This window comes from Centruroides vittatus, unplaced genomic scaffold, assembly GCF_030686945.1.
Source record: "Centruroides vittatus isolate TY-2023 unplaced genomic scaffold, ASM3068694v2 contig_364, whole genome shotgun sequence".
NCBI lineage: Eukaryota > Metazoa > Arthropoda > Arachnida > Scorpiones > Buthidae > Centruroides > Centruroides vittatus.
This window is the reverse complement of record NW_027122188.1, coordinates 725,576-743,733: the sequence shown is the minus strand read 5'-3', so window position 1 is coordinate 743,733 and position 18,158 is coordinate 725,576. Positions and strand designations below refer to the sequence as shown.

The following is an 18,158-nucleotide window of genomic DNA, read 5'->3' as shown; positions in this document are numbered from 1 at the left end:
CATGTTCTTAGGAAACCTTAATTTTATTGTAAACAAATCAGAATTAAAAATTAACATTAATTTGGAATGATCTTGAAAAATACCAATTTGTAATCCACAAAAAAAAATGTAGATTTAGCTTCCTATTGTGCTATACAAATATTATATCGATATCACTTAATATAAGTTTTACATTAAAAAAAACTTTTAATTTTTAGGGAATGAATAGGAAATATGAAATTACTAATAGTGAGATTGAATTATAAAATTCTCATATTATCCTTTTTTCATTGCTTTAAAACAAATTTAAATTTTCTTTATATACTCTTTGTTAAAATGTAGAATCAATATATAATTAATTAAAAGATTATAACTTATTTCTCAAGTTTTGAATGCAAACAATCTACATATATTCAAAGATCTTACTTAGAAAATGATTTTGATATTTTTATTTCAAATAAATTTGCCTTTCAGTTCTTGAGTCAATTTTTCAAAATGAAGTTCTCTGACTTAACTGGAAGATTTGAAAGAAATAGGAATTTCATTCAACATAAACTTTTCTATAAGTCACATTAAATATAATGAATAAAGCAAATCATTCAAACGTTTACATTTTCACAAAAATATATCTTTTAAACTCTAAGTGTAATTCTTATTCTATTTAGCATATTTACATATCACATAAACCATATAATATTTTAATTTCATCTTCGTCGTCAAGATTGGCCGGTGTTTCCAATATGAGAGGAAGATTGTTAAAACGAGCATCATTCATTATTAATTTAAATCCATTTATGCCAATGTGACCACGTCCAATATTTTCGTGTCTATCCAAGTGACATCCTAACTTACCTACAAAGTGAGAAAATATTTGTAGATGCTTGAAATAAAAGTAAATTTCTGGAATAAAGCTAGAAAAATTGATCTTACCAACAGAGTCATTGAGATGAACAGCTTTTAAATATTCCATTCCAACAATAGTTTCAAAATCTGACATCATTTCATTGAAACCTTCTTCATTTGATAAATTATATCCTTTTTGAAAAACAAATTACATTTTATAAACATTTTCATTCATTCATTTAAGATATAAAAAAATGCATTTAAATAATTCACATTATTAACGAAAAATAAATGTGGAAAAAAGATTATTATTAATAATAATAGAATACAATGTAAGTATCTGAACAGAGATAAATTTTTAGATTTTATTCTATTAAAATCAAACACAGTAGAAATTCCATATTCATGTATTTCGCGTACTCATAATTGGGAATTTGAAACCAATTTTTAGCTTGCTCCACAGTAGTAGAGAAGTGCTTATGTTAGGACTTTTGCCCGTCTATCAGATTTCCATGTGCATGCACAATGACTACTTTCGTTACCTAAGCATTATGTTCTGTTTCATTCATTCAATTCAAACACTGGAAATTAGGCTTATAACTTAAGCCTAAACTCAACCAGCAAGAAATTTCCAATGTTAGGTTTAGCAGTTAGGCCTAAACTCGGATAGCTAAAAATTTCCAACATTAGGCTTAGGAGTTAAGTAAGTGTAAGTTCCATTCAATCCACCATTGAGCATGTCCATGCACATGCATAAAAGGAAACAGAACATTTTCATTTACGGTCACTGTAAGCTATATTAAAAACTACATACTTAGTATATTGTATTAAATTAAATTTTATAATAAATTTATTTTAAAAAATATTTGATTTGCTTTTGTGGAGCATGCTATCAGATAGGCTTGACCAATCTTGTTGTATTTTGTGAAATGTGAAATTCTTATTCACAGATGACTTAATGCCATTCTGTTGTTTCATTATTTTTATTAAAATCATTTATTTACCTCTTAGATTTCTTCTAATGCCATTTATACCGCAATTCTTAAGCCATTAGACTAGTGTAAATACTTTTCGTAATTTCTTGTATTATTTTAGCAAGCACAGTTATGCAAATAGTAAACATTATAAAGCCCAATGCATACTAAAATAAAATACAAGCAGATTTTAATTAGTTTTTCTTTCATCCTTACAAATTAACAATGCATTTAGCAGATACAACAGTTCTGAAGCAGTTGAATATTTTTCTGCTGAATGTCTTTACAGAAGTGCTACTTCAAAACATGTCAAATATATTGCAGTCACATTTAGTAGTGGATTTCATTCACACTACCTTTGGGTAGTTATAACTGGTCAAAGGTGACTGCATCTATATAACAAGTAAAGCTGATTATTTATGTATAGGAAGGTATGCTTTATAGCAGCGACTCTCGACCTTTTTAGCTCCGTGACCCCCAAATAGTAAATATAAATAAAATTAATATTTTGCAACCTCCCACCCCAAAGGAATAATAACAGTAAGCCTTACTATTACTAATTGAATTTTGACTAATTATAAATGTAAACAAATGCAACCATCACATTAATTTCTTTTCTTTACATGTGTACTTATTGTAAGTAAAATGTTTATAAGTTTATAATAAATGATTTTTTCTCATAAAATGATTTCATTATTGTTTTGCGATCTTCCCTTTAATATCACCGTGACCCCTAGGTTGAGAAACATTGCTTTATAGTATTAATCCACTCACACACAGCCATCAGCAGATATATAAAAAAAATTTAAGGACAAATTTAATTTACTTTGAATGTTTTTGTTTTTGTTTGTGGAAGTAAGAAACTACTGTAGTGCCTCCACCCACTTAATTCATTATGATTGAAGTATCATTGGATAGCAGTTACCACTAATATACCTCTGCTCAATTAGAACTATTGAGTCTTCTGAACATAGTAACTTTTTGTTTAAATGACATTGACTAGTGACAAAATCAGGACAAAGAAAGCAAACTTAAGTGTTAGATCATTTTCAGAAACAACTTCTTGTTTCTGAAAATGATCTAACACTTTAAAAAAAGACAACCAAACACTTTAAAAAAAGACAGATTGCTAGAAATCCAACTATCAAAAATGAAACAGCCTTAAATATCATTCACAGAAGAATGTCCCTTTTGAGGAGTTACTTCACTTTTTCATGGATAATGTGTCTGTTTTATAATTTTAGTACAAGTACTAATCAAGATTAACTATGCTTAAATTCATTCTGAAGATAGGTGTCTGCTTAAATGTTTTAAACCGTTTTTAAAAATAAATTTCTATATTATGCAGAGCTGTCCTAAGGGAGGAATTAAAGAATGCATGTTGTGTTACCAAAAACTACTGCATGACAGGCAAAAGTATTTTTTAAAAAGTTTTTTTAGTCTAATGTTATAATAATTATTATACCTTAAACTTTGTGGTTTTATTTATTTTATTTCAAAGTAATTTTCATAGAAACAAATGTTTCATTTTGAGTAATAAATTTTTCAATCCCTTTATTTTCTCATTGTATTTTTCATTTTCATATTCATGGCAGTTTTGCCAAATATAACCCATAAATATTGAGTTTCTACTTGTATTACATTTTTGTGTGCATATAATCCACAGATTATAAAAAAGTCAATTCAAAACCAAGCACACATTATCCAATAGGGGAACTAATCTTTTGATTTTGTAATTGATTAAGAAATAGTTAAGCCTGTTTTCCTTTATTCAAAATCACAAGAGTATCTTTGGAAAACATGAATCTTTTGTATGCATCCGCCATCATAATTTTTCCTGAAAGTCAAAAGTATATTTGAATAGAATAAGTTTAACTTGGTAAAGGCTTTCTTGGCTGAATTTGAGTTCCTATAAGTTCAATCTCATAACAGTTTAGAACTAACCAATTTTGCACAGTTACCACTGCTAGGTGGGATAGTGTTAGTAAAAATACCTGCTATACCATGGTGTAGAGAACTCATTTTATGTTAGAATTTCACACAACTAAGTTTGTAATTACTGTGCAATGTGCATTTCATGCAAAATTTAATAACATTCTTACCCCATTCAGTGCTAGTTTCATTGAAGTAAGTTCAGTACTTCTCTTGCAGTGATTTTTTGTAATGTCAAAAAATTATGAAATGCCCTGTATACATATTTATATGTTTAAGACAATATCTTAAAACGGGGATGTCCAACCTGCAGGCCGTACTGTGGTCCACTTAATATTTTTATGCAGCCCAGTGCACCCTAAATTTTATTGGCTATATTTTCATTTATTTTGATAAAGTATGCCATAGAACTTATTCTTATTTCACTGGATATGCTTTGATGTCATAATGACGTAATTGGTGTTAGAAACTGTTTTATCTAGAGAACTGTTATGCATGGGGGTAGTGCATACTGCTGTGAACAATAGTTTTCATGCATTAAAACATCAAAACTGCTGAAAGAAATAGATTGAGTGATTCCAATTTAACTAATGTTCTTAGAATTAAGACTAGTATCATGAAAGCAGATATTGACAATATTATAAAAGGACGGCAATGTCAGAAATCGCATTGAATTTGTTTTTATTTTGTGTGAGTATAATTATTTTTTTATTGTCAATAATACAGTATTTTTCTGTAATAATGTATATTTGTTATTAAAATTTGATATTCACATTTTGAACTATTTAAAAGCATATATTTATATAAAGTACAGTACCTTTGTGTCCCGCTGAATATGCCTAAATTTGGCCCATTAGGAAAAAAGGTTGGACGACCCTGTCTTAAAATCTGTATTAATATATATGTTTTCAATACTACTTTGAAGGTATAGGATAAATACTGGTGCGGATGTTTATTTCAGTTTTAGCAGTTCTTTATACTTATGAGTTATGCACTACTGTATTATTCCATACGAAAATATAAATAAATTTGAATTTATTATAAAAATAATCATAATGTTATTCCAAATAATGATTACTACAATGGTTTTGAGAAGTAAAAAATTAACCTTTACTTGTACTCTAATACAAGTAATCCACTTAAATAAATTTTCATTTACAAATTTATTTTGTTGTGTCTGCATGTTTCAACTCACTTCTAAGTCCAGAGAGAAAGAAAGATTAATAAAAAATTTGATTCTTCAAAAATTTTCTATTTTAATCAAAATTTATATTAATATATGTACTGTACTTCTGTATTAAAAAATAAATAAGCACTTTTAAAACTAATAGAAATTTACCAGCTGCGAAAGCATGACATGTATCCAAGCACACACCAATTCGTGACTTATCTTCAACAAGGTCAATGATAGCTCGCAATTCTCTAAAATCACCTCCCACAGTATTCCCTTGTTTACTCATGTTTTCTATAACTATAAAAACAATAATTAATAAAACAATCACATTTATTTTGATAAATATATTACATTTTAAACCAAATTTTAAATTAAAAATTTAAATGATTTATAATGATATAATTTCTAAATCAAGTTATATTATTTTTATTCAAAAACCTGAAGCATACTTGAAAAATAAAAATTTATTATTTGACTAAATAGGATTTATTTACTATATATATTAGAAGAAGAAATTAATAGACAAAATGCTGAAAATAGTCAGACAAAAAAACATTACTTCATAAATATTTATAAATAATAAAGTTATTGCATATAATAAAACAGGAATAATAGCAAAAAAGGTAAGTGGCATCCATTATAGGAACTGAAATAATAAAGTAAAAAAGAGTGCATCTCACAATGAAATTTCCTATCATGACAACATAACAATGAAGCTAATTGCTTTACGAATTACCAAAGCCATTTTTTTCAAACTTAGCCAATATTACAATTCATGACTTCGAATACATAAATTATACATAAATATTACATTGTTAAGTTATTAAATTATTTATATTTTCAATACTGTTTTTTTATGATAAATTATATCAGAATGCTTGCTATGTTTTGAATGAAGCTTGTTAATTTTAGCTGAAACTATGCTGAATCATATGAAAACACAGTAAATTATTTTGCATTGTTAAAACACTAAAAAGTGATTTGTACCTTCATAAAATTAAAGTAATCATTAACAAATATTAAACATTTTAATTTTATTATATGGTCAATCCTCCTTAATCTGCCTACCTTGTTCACTCAGAATTTGGGTGGATATAGGAATAGTGGATTAGAAATGTATCAAAGAAAGATTTTTATTTTGTAACTAATTTTTATTACAATAAGTCTTATTAATGTGTACACTGGATATAGTATTAACTTCAAAATCACCATGGATATTGTTATATCTATGATAATTAAATTTAGCTGGGCCATGGTTTTACATGAATACTTTTTTAACTGACTTGATTAAAAAAATCTTTAATTTTTGCTTGCCATCTTATCATGCCTTGTAATTCTCTTGCATGAGAATTACAAGACATGATACACAAGCAATGGCCATGACATGCACAGGTTTTGCTATATTTTCTGTTACCCAAAACCTTTGAATTTCACCAGATACTCTAGCACTTTTTCAATGGAAGGAATTATTTCAGGATCATCATCATGTTCCAGCATATCCTTAGTATCTCTCTGTTCAAATTCAATAATGTCATCAAGCTTCATCTCACAACAAACTAGTACATCTTCAATTTGAAGAATATCATTTGCTTGAACTAAAGGACAACAGTAGCTAGAGAACTGGAAAGCTCCTGGACTTTTCGTGAGAGCACTGTCTGATCTTCAGTGACATCAGGATGCTTCCAACAATTAGAAATTGTCCCTGAAGTTACTTTCTGCCAAGCTTCTGCTGTCAATTGAATGGCATCAGTAAGAAGCAAATTACAGTTGACAGCTTTCCAGCATTGAGCTTCCAACATTCTATGACTAGTTTGCAATGCATATTCCTGTAGTGTGCTTTGAAAGATCTGATCTGAATCAGCATCAAGTGGTTGTAGTTTTGACATAGAGTTCAGGGGTCATGCTGCATAGTGTCAAAATTGCCACTTGGCAATATTTTTATTAAAGTGGCAATAAAAATATAATACTAGCGATAGCAAGTGGCGATAAAATCCCCAGTCTGCTTACTTTGACATTCAGCATGAAATCGAATCAACAAAGCATTCTTCAGAAAAAACAGAAGAATGTCTAGTTTCCATGTGACAGGAGCTCCTTGCACCACATACCTAGTGATTTCATGATGTCATGCAGAAAAGTAGGAAATGATGTTGAGAACCAAAGGCAGTTTTCATACAATGCTGCCCAGCATTTCCATATTGGAGATTTTTTTATCAACTGACAAGACCTTAAAATGCTGAGAAATGCAAAAGTTTAGGGATTTTTCTGTATGTATGGCTATTAAAAAGTGCCGTGCAGATCTGTCAAACTTGTATAGCCAGCCATTGAAAACTTTCACTGCAGTCTTCAATGTGGGCTTCGTGCACACGTCTTTTAGCTGGAGCTCAATTAGCTCATCTGTGATAACAGCACCAAAAGCATTTGCTTGGTATTTACAATTCCATTCTATTATTATTATTATAATAGCATTATAAAATTATAATTTTTGTTACTAAATTTGATCAACTTTAACATAAAGTTGTGAATTTTAATCAATTAAAAGCTATTTTTATTTCAGTCTACAAATTCAGAACATTTTCTAAGTTATCGCGTTTTACCTTCCTTTCTTGCTTAACACAGCTATGAAGTTTTCCATCTTGCTCTCATCATTCTGACTTTGATAGAACATCCCCCATTGTTTGGTGACTAATGACCCCAAACCCTCAAGAAAACTGTTTTGCAATAGCATCCTGAGTCTTCAAAGAATTCTGGTGACGATAAAGATAAATTTACATTTTCTGACACGTCTCCAGATCACATCTTTAGTCTGCTGTGCTTTCACAATGCAAGAGTAAATGATAACATGTTAACCCAGTAAACAAAGAAATGCTGCCCTTTTTATGTGACAATCCTACTATGGAAAGTTATATAGTACATGTATAAAACACAAAGGGCTCATTGATTTTTCTTCTACACTACCAACAAAGTCGTAGATGGCTAGTTTTTCTTCAAACAAGTTAACTAACTGGGCTATATTGAGGACTTTGTTCTGCCTATACTACTCAATATCTTTTCCTGATGGCTGTCTCAAAGCAGGCCAGAGAACAGGTTGGAGGATATGATGAAGACAGATTGGTCCAGATTTTATTTTTACTCCCAGCCATCCATGTTCCACACACACAGTACAGTATAGCAGTATAGACAACTTGCATGTGACGTATTGGAATCTCAGATGTATGTGTTGCACAAGTATGTTTTGCCCAGTGCCTTATTTGAGACATTTCCATTTCATTATAATATTACCTGATACATGACAGAGTAATTAAACTTTAAATGAAGGAAAGTGTAAATTTTGAGTGGTTCATCTAATGAAGAAATACAATGTAATTCTTAATTATGTAAGTAAATTTTAAAACAGAATAAAATAAATTCAACAATTACAAATATAAAAATTACCACACAGCAATTAGAAGTGATGCTATGCAATAGTCAATAAAACTATCATAAAACATTTTATTTTTTACTGTCTACTTGGACATTGACTATTAGTAGGACGTTAACGTCCTACTAATAGTCAATGTCCAAGTAGACAGTAAAAAATAAAATTAGAAATAAGGACTGTAAGGCATTGTTAATTATCATAAAACATATTTTTAGTCAGTAAAATGATACAATGACCAAGTGTTATAGTTTGTTTTAGTGTATGGTACTTAAATTTGTCTTTCTAGGAAAGGTATGTTCTGAAGAACTCTTTACCAAAATCTTTTGGATCAACCCAGCCACTTGCTACAAAATTGAACTTTAAGTAATTTATATGATTTTATATGATTTATGTGTATGGTTAAGAGTTAAAAATCGGGTATTAAGACAAGGTGTTACTATATTCTATCTTCAGCTATGAACTACGATCCACTAAGAATGAATTAAGTTGTCTTTGTACAGATCAATTCCACTAAACATTACAATTTTACTTTTGTACCAATCAGCATCTTGACCAGTAACAGTTGTTCAATAACCTTGTAAAAAGATCAAGCAACAAGTTAATTAACTTTTCTGGCAAAATTTAAAACTGTATATGATGCCATCCATTATGATATTTAAAAAACTTTTTATATTTCTAATTATTATAAAATGGCCAACAGATTAATTTTGAAGGTAGAGATGGGTTGTATAATAGAGTCAGGGAAATAAAATACTTGTTTTGCCATCTTCTACATGTGATAAATGTTTAGATGCAAGCCAAACTATACAGTATACACCTCCATGAACAGCACAGCACGGCACAAATATGGCACAGGAGGTGGAGCTATGACGATTTGGTCATGTGAGATGATGTTCAGGCAAGTTCTCTATTAAGAGGCTTCTATTGCTGTAGGACATTTCTTGACAGTAGTTGTATGGATCAAAACATTCTGGAAAAGGAGAAGTGTTTTTGCACTGTCCTGAAAACATTTTTTAGAAAGTGGAGTGACTTCATATCAAAGCCTGACATGAACAAAGTAACATGCACTCTCATGAGGATTGAACACTTGGGAGAATGAAAAAGCCACCTGGTCTAGGTCTATTTCATAAACAAAATACATTGAATGCACAACTGAATAACATTTTTAAAAAATAATTTATTACCTGTTGTAACATTATTTGTTTGCTTATGTGCTATGTTAATACTTTCAGCAATCTTTTGAATACATTCTTCAGTTGAAATTAATCCACATGTAGATCCTGAAATAAATTTTACAAATCAGATGTGTGGTTAAGGATATAAAACTAGAAATTCCTCCTTCAAGCTTGACAGAATACTTTTTATGAAAAAATAGAGATTGAAAAATTAAGAAGAGTAGAGATTTCAAGAAATTCTAGAAATATAAAATACTTAAATTTGTAGAAGTATTAGCATGTCTATCTGTTGTAACAAAAAGCAACAAAACAAAATTTCATCTGGAGTGGATAAAAATAGTAGGAGTTATAGAGAATTCACTTACACAAACAGATGATGGCATTTATATTAAAAACTACATATATTAAAATCTTTATAAACTACATTCTGAGTAAACACTCTATTAATAGTCTTTTAAAAGGTTTCTTTGATGTCTTTCTAGTAATTGACACCTTAATATTGTTTTGGTTTCTTGAATGGGATAAAGCAACATAGAGTTGACTAACTTTACTCTTATACTTTCCTCTAGGCATTTCTTTTTGACAAAATAGTGTGTCTTTTTAATTCCATGTTGATAAAACAAAGATGAATTGTATGTACGTTACTTAGATAAGTGATAACACTTTCTAAATAATGGGCTTGTTAGATCATTATTTCTGACTAGATAAAAGAACATCATAGTCACTATGGAAAGATTTTTTTTTTTTAAATTGTTATAGAAGTGACATGATGTATCTCTATAGTTCATCAGTATTCCATATTTGGCAATATCATATTTTCTTTTCCATTCCTTTAATCATTTCAACTTTTTAAGCTAAACTGTGTGTATATTTCATGTTTAGATATTTTAAAAACATAACTAATCAACTCCATTATCTGTCGGCAACTGTCACTAACACTGAAGTGCAATAATTTTGTCCACATCTCAGAACTTTACAGAATACAGTAGAGCATCGATTATCCGACCTCCGATCAACCGTCACATCGATTAACTGACCACGTTCTAGTCGGCAAATTCAAATGTCCGCTAGTGATGTGGCACTACAATATTTGGCTGTCTTGGCTACTTTAATATTATTTTTGTTAAAATTTTGCGTGTTTTAGCTGGCAACACTGGCTCGACTATGAAAGGGAGGCCAGTATTTAAACCAGGCTTAATTTTATATTTTTTCTTTATTTCTGTATTTATTTTGTGCAAAATAAAGAAATAATTTAATGATGATTATTATTTTAAAAAAATTTTGTTAAGCTTAACATCGATGAAAATTCAACACGAAATAGGTTAATAGCGATATACTAATATGCTTATTACATGGGATATACTAATAATGTATTTTTTCATACTTTTCGGTTATCTGTTTTTTCAGTTATCTGATCAACCTCAGTTCCCAATTGAGTTGGATAATCGATGCTCTACTGTATATGTATTTCAGGAATTCCCCAAAACACTCGCTCTATAAATCAATTGATTATATGCTACTTTCTCTTTTTAAGTTTCATTTTCAAAATATAAGATATTTTAGTTTTGAAATATCCATATTTATACTAAAAAAAATTCAAACTAACTGCATTTTTTAAACACTAATTTAAATTTGAATTTTAAGGTAAATAATAGCAGATTCTAATTAACTAAACTAAATGTATATATGAGATTTGTGTAACTTAAAATGAAATGAATTATTATTTACAAAATTATTCATTACACAAAATATTCCTTGGGATTTTTACTTTGGATCAATCCAGTTTCTGAAATTTATTTGCTTAGTTCTTCATTAATATTTAATATTGTCATTATACAATCTTCTCTTATTGAGAATGACAGACATTTTTATTGCAATAGCTTGTGATAAATTAATAAACAAATGATATGAAGGAATGGTCTTGGAACCATGGATATGGGTATTGATTGAACAAAAAGATTCCTCTTTTGTCATTGAAGAAATTTTATAAACATAACTGTATTTAATATGAAGATTTTAACTATAAGATTTTTAGCAATTTTAACTACGAATACAAAATTTTAAACGAGATGTCCATATATCATTGCTACCCGGAAGAAATCTAACAAATCATGCCAACAGAAGAGGGGCTAAAGCCTGAAACACGTATCGGCATATTGAAGAACTAAAAATAAAGATGTAAAAAAAGCCTTGTGTCTCTTAATAAACACCTAGTAGTGAAGATAAAAACAAATAAACAGAAGACACGATCTCGGAATACATAATGAAGATTTTATTCAAAGATTTATTTATCAAAAGTCAAAAAACTTTATTCAAAAACCTGTACTGATTAAGAAAAAGTGTTCCATAAAAGTTGCTTAAAATGAGATTGTTTTTCAATATTAGTTATCTTAATTGGTGTAAAATCTGAATCTGGTTTGTAATAGAACATTTCAAAAAATTTTAAAAATCCAAGCATTTAAACTTTAAGAAAAAAAAAAATTGTTTAACACGTTGACTGCCATCTACGAGATGACTCGTAGTTACCGTTTCTGCCTAGGACGCCACCTACGAGTTATATCGTAGTTTGTTTCCTTGCCATATTTGTGCAGCTACGATGTAATTCGTAGTATATCAGTGTAAATATGAATAGATAGCTTCAGGGGCAAGAACAAAAAATCAAGTTTGGCTTACATGAACAGAACATTTATTAATAAATGAACAGAAAATATAATCATAAAAAGTTTATTCAAAATCGAAAGCAAAACAATATTTTTATTGTTTGTGATAATTTATAAAACAGAAATATAAATTTAAACGAACAGAAAATATTATAAAATGTTTATTCAAAATCAAAAGCAAAACGATATTTTTATTGTTTGTGATAATTTTTAAAACAATCTTCTACGCAAAGGGCTGGCTTCTCAAGACAGATTGGACAGAAATAACGTGTTTCTCGGCGTTTTTTAGCTTTGGTACAAATTCGACATGGCTTTGTCGGTTGTTGTTTTTTCTGAGTAGATGGGATACTCTGTAAATAGTGGAGCTTCTGCAATTTAATTTTTTTTGAAACTGGTTGAATCTCTTCTCCAATCAACGCTTTGACGAATGCTTCTCTAAACTTTATAAGTTTTATTTTAGAAGAAGTTGCTTTTTGAAAGAGTTTGTGCGCATTATGTATATATATTTCTATAATATGTAATGCAACCTTTTTGGGCCATCTAATAGTCTTTCTTAGAGCTGTGTAGTACGATAGCATTTGATCTGATCGTCAATGCCAGACATTCCATGATTATAATCTCGAATTATATTCGGTTTCATCGAACATTTTCCATTGTGATTGAACACCTCTACCATTTCAACAACGTGCATGTTTGAAATGGTAAGGACTTCTCGTTTGTCTTTCCATTTACATACAGTAACAGGACCATTTCGCTGCCAAATAAACTCCCCCATCCTCACCAAAAATTTTGTCAGATTCTGAATCACTTAGATTAGTGTAGTAATCAAGTTGTTTTTTAGTCAGTGGTCTTTTCTTATCCATTTTGGGATATTTATAATTTGATTATAAAAATAAATAAAAAATAACACTCTCAAAAAAGACGTAAATGTGATGTGCTCGCCTCTATATCCGATTTATTACTAATGAATTTAGACGCACATCTCCGATTGGCTGTAGCAAAGTGACAGGACGAATCGTGTCTGTGCACGAATTAACTCGTAGTTTGGCTTTAGCGAAGAGCTTTCTGTTACATAAGCCAACTACGAGATAATTCGTAATACCTTTATTTTAAGAAAAACACATTCTATATGCTATTTGATTATTACTATATACTCTGATTAGAGTTTTTAATAATATAATATAATTAAATTAAGTTGGCGTTTTACAACAGAATCCTAAAAAGTCACGTGGCAGTCAACGTGTTAAGAACATAAGTTAGAAATTTGTATTTCATTTTTTAAACTCAAAATCTCAATGAATATTTTCATTCATCCAACAAGAAAATAATTCATAATAATTTTATTGTGTTACACTTTACATAATAACTGCATGTAATTTCTTCAATTTAATGTATTGTCAGTGATGGCATTATAAAATAATTTAGTTTATCTTATCAATTATTAATTATGTTAAATATCAAGTTGGGTAATTATTAATATATTGTATAAAATATTAAGATGGCTTTTTCCTTTAATAGAAAATAATAAATTATTATTACTGTTACCTGGATGAAAATTAAATAATGTTAATCCTAACATTTCACAACGTTTCAACTCATCAATTAAAGCTGCACGACTTTTGTCAAGAATCTCTTGGTTTGGAGATCCACAGTTGAGTAAGTAAGATCCATGAGGAATTATCAAATGGGATGAGAAGTTATGAATTTTACAAGCCTCCTGAAATAATTTTGCTGCTTCAGAAGATAATGGTTTTCCAATCCACTGCCTTTGGGATCGAAGGAATAGACCAAATGACTTTGCTCCAATAGAAATTGCATTTGCTACAGCTTTATATATGCCACCTTGAAATACATAATATAATTAAATTTAATGAAATAGTAAAATTTGTAAAATAATCTATTTTAATTATTCATGATTAAGAAATAAAAAATTAAGTGATCAATAAGAAATCTAAATTGCCAGAGCATTTTCAGGATATGTATTAAATTAATTAAACAATATAATTTAAACTAAAAGTATATGAGTAGACCACTGTCTTAATTAGAATAATTTATTAGTCATAGCATATCAATCAGAACAAGATGATAGTCTAGACTGAAAATAATCTGACAATTTAAATTCTAATGTAATTACAGAATTTAAGCTTTGTTTATACTGTATATTTAAGTGATCAAATTTCAAAATAATTGAATATATCTGAACTTAGTACGACTAAAACTTTTAAGAGATGCAAAAATTCTTTAAAATTAAAAAAATTATATTTCTGTTCAAGATGTATTATGAAATAACAATTTTGTTGATTTTATAAAATGGAATAATGTAAAAAGTAATAAGAATTCAGTAATATTTTACTTCAGTTATACTAAATTTAGATAATTTACTTATACTTTCTACATGAACAACAAAACCAAATTTTTTCTTTGTTTAAAAACTTTTTCCTATTACAATGCCTTTTTAGCCACTATTTAACTAAATAGAATTTTATTTTTCATTTGCAATATATTTTACAACATTCTGAAACAGGAAATATAAAATATCTGGAAATGTTTAATTCATAAATTTGGTCTAGAGCTTCTAAAAGATATTTAATAAACCATGTTTTTAAATTCTTTTTTTTCCTTTTGTTAGTATTTACGATACTACATTGAGTACCAAAATTTCAAAATTCACACATAATGATATTTACATATACAGTGGTGCCTCATATTTCATATTTAATCCATTCAGAAAGCCATTCAAACTGTTCAAAATCTGAAGCAATTTTTACCATAAGAAATAATGGAAAGCGAGTCCTTTATGCATCAATTCTATACTTCACATTAACAAACTAAGTGTTATATCTGTTAAGTTGTAAATTGCCATACTTTTAATTATAAAATATCTATATACAAATCTTTAATTTATCAAAAAAAAAAAAAAATTTCAGTTTTGCTGTTCAAAAAAATGTTTGATTTGTTGTTATGGTTACTAATAACAAATCAAAAATTATTTTATCAGTTTACACCTCATTATTATGGGCATGCAAGATTTAAAAAAATTAAAATTTGAATTAAATATCTCTAATAATGAAACCTTTACATTTTAATATTGAAATGTACTGTACATGTTGATGATTGATCTCTATTACAGAAAGAAGAAACTCTTTTTGTAATTTTGAAATAAACACTCACAGTTCAAAATTATTAAATACTTATTATCAGTTCTTTCTTGTGCTTTTTGTCTGTGTATACATTTACATAACTATTACATTGGCCATTGTAACCATTATTTGTGTGCGACTGGTTGATATATAATGGTTACAATATCCAATATAATATATAATTATTATTCGTTTAGGAATTGTACAATTCCTTAACTTTTAATAATTTGTTCCATTAACAGCATCTAATAATATAATGAAAATTCTTAGTACTTGGTTGCTTGCTGTTCTCTTGATGATATGTATTTCCTTTGGAATTAACACGAGGTTGCCATTGAGAACAAATCACACAGGAATACCGAGTGGAAAATCCTCTTGTATCACTATATCGGCCTTTTTCCACTCAAGTGTTCCCGTGTGTTTTGTTCTCAACAGCAACCTTATGCTAATTCCAAAGGACGTACATAAAATTCTTAGTATTTAAATGTTTATTATGCAGTTGCTTTTTCATTTTAGCATAAGTTATTTATTATTAAAAAATAAAAGCATAAAATATTCACCAGATATAGAAACGTGGGCTCCAACAAACTTTTCTTCACCGGGTTTTACAAACGAAACCGAGGATTCTTTACTTATTAAAGGTCGAATGGACTTCATTTTTAGTTTCTGCTTTTCCGTCGAAAGTTTACTTTTTGATTTTGTAGTTTTTTTGCATGCGTTGTCTACTGATGAAGTTAAAATGTCAGATCTTCCTTTGTGTTTTAGTTTTTGATTTGCAGAATTTAAATTATTGGATTTAGGTCTTCCGACGGGTCTCTTCCCGGCCATTTTAGAAATGTTCTTCCTTTCTAATTTGACAAGGTCACTTTGTACTGAACTATTTAAATCTGATTTCAAAGATGTCTTTTCTGTACATCTTTCAACTTTTATAACTTTTTTTGTAGAATTATTCTTCTCTAATTTTCGTTTCTTTGAATTTTTTAATTCTTGTGATTTTATGTTATTGTTATTTTCTTCCAGTTGGGAAAATTTCTCACCTACGTTTAAATTTTTCTTGTTAGTCGGAACCTTGGACCTGACATTCTTTACTTTTCCACCAGTATTTATCTGTTTTATTGCTCTAAGGTTATATCCGCTACTTGCCATTTGTGCAAAATAATCTGATTTTATTTATATCAAATATTATATAAAAATATACAATTATAATATTTAAAACTACTTTATATACAAATTTATCGTGATTAATAAATCTTTCATACACTTTAAAAAGAAATGCACAGATATCACATTCTAAAATATTACAGTTTGTCCTTTCAACCACGTGAATTTTTTGATCTCGTTTTCGAATATAAATATGTGATTATTGGCTGATTTTGGAACAATGAACCAATCGTATACGTTCTTTCATAAATATCTACCAATAGTACTTCGCACACGGTTGATACTACGGAGATGAAATGGAAATCGATCACGACGCCCCCTGTAATAGCGATGGGCAAAATAGTTATTATTATTATTATTATTTACAAATATAGTATTTTCTTATTGTTATTTTCAAATACCTGTTAAAAATTACAGGCGAAAATAACAACTGCTACTAGTGCTGTTCAATAGCTTTTTTTTATTTTATAGAAGCATTCTTGGATGTCATTTATATTAGGTGAATGTCAATTAATGCAGTTTTATGAATTGATTTCAATGCAACATCAGTTCGTACCAAAAAACAAAGAAAAAAGCGGTAGTAGTATCTAACCCACCTGCGTATTGAAACCAAATTTGAATAGCAACGTCATCGATGATTCGTGCGGACATATATAATGACGTGATCGATCTCAGCGCCACTAACTTCTGAATTAGTAGTCCTGTCGCTGAATGTCGGACCGTCAATTTTCTTTAACATAGAAAGTATATGGAGTTGACCGTCTATATCTCTGTAATCAGTGGCCGGCTCTTGCCGAGTAGCTTGTTCGGCAACCGGGGTAAATATGAACATTGATATAGATAACATTTGGAGTGCCGGAGCGCTATAATGCGGTCCGGCGGGTCCGAGATCGCTTTTGTTTTTTAGTTGCTAGGTACCACTGGCGAAACTCCAAATTATGTAAATCTATTAGATACAACTGTCAGCAACTATGAGGATTATTTAGTACAATGATGAGAAATGAATTCCGTATTCACTTAGTTTGAACGAAAGGGCTGATGGCAGTATTTGTTTGAAAGCAGGAAACATGATTCACGACATATCTTTAAAAAATGTTACTTTGTAAAAGGACTGGCAATTACTGTGCGGCAGTAGGGTGCAATATGTGCAGTGGTATTACAAAAATTTGTAATATTAATAGCAGCAAGCGATAAGTTTGTAATGATATGACTCTCGCAATGCGAAACCATGCACGAATGAGAAATAGAATCTCTCGCTTACGAAACAGAAAATCTCACCCTCGCAGATATCTGGTACTGATCCACGATCTGATATCTATTGACGATTTTAATTTTTAAACGATTGCTTTGTATAATAGGTTCTGTCCACAAAGTAACGGTGTAAATCCAACTATTTTGTGGTATCTCTTGCTAAAGTGATTATGTAGTTCAACGTCTGACTTGTGAGATCAGGCCGTTCCAGGTCAAATTGCTTAAGCTTTCTTTTATTTCCAGCTTTAGCCTCATCATCCAAAGTAAAATAATAACAACTCTCAATTATTTTTGGTATACTGAAACAATGAAGTGACGCTTAATTAACACTGGGCAAGTTTTCCATCTTTATTTAGTTAGTACGCTATTTTACATGTGCATTTCGGGCCTTCGCCCCTCTTCAGCTAACTAAACATAAAAAAGGAAGGCATAAAGCCTTCTTTTTTTAATT

General features: G+C 29.3%; 1 protein-coding gene across 1 annotated transcript; it reads right to left on the bottom strand.

The window, feature by feature from the left end:
- Positions 1–549: 549 nt before the first annotated feature.
- Positions 550–16,621, bottom strand: LOC136975170 (probable endonuclease 4). Its single transcript, XM_067270207.1, has 6 exons — positions 15,856–16,621; positions 13,701–13,997; positions 9,505–9,600; positions 5,068–5,199; positions 910–1,014; positions 550–831 (listed from the first exon to the last, which is right to left on the bottom strand). Exons 1-6 carry the CDS (start codon positions 16,439–16,441, stop codon positions 650–652), a joined length of 1,398 nt encoding a protein of 465 aa, XP_067126308.1. The 5' UTR covers positions 16,442–16,621; the 3' UTR covers positions 550–649.
- Between the last annotated feature and the right edge of the window lie 1,537 nt (positions 16,622–18,158).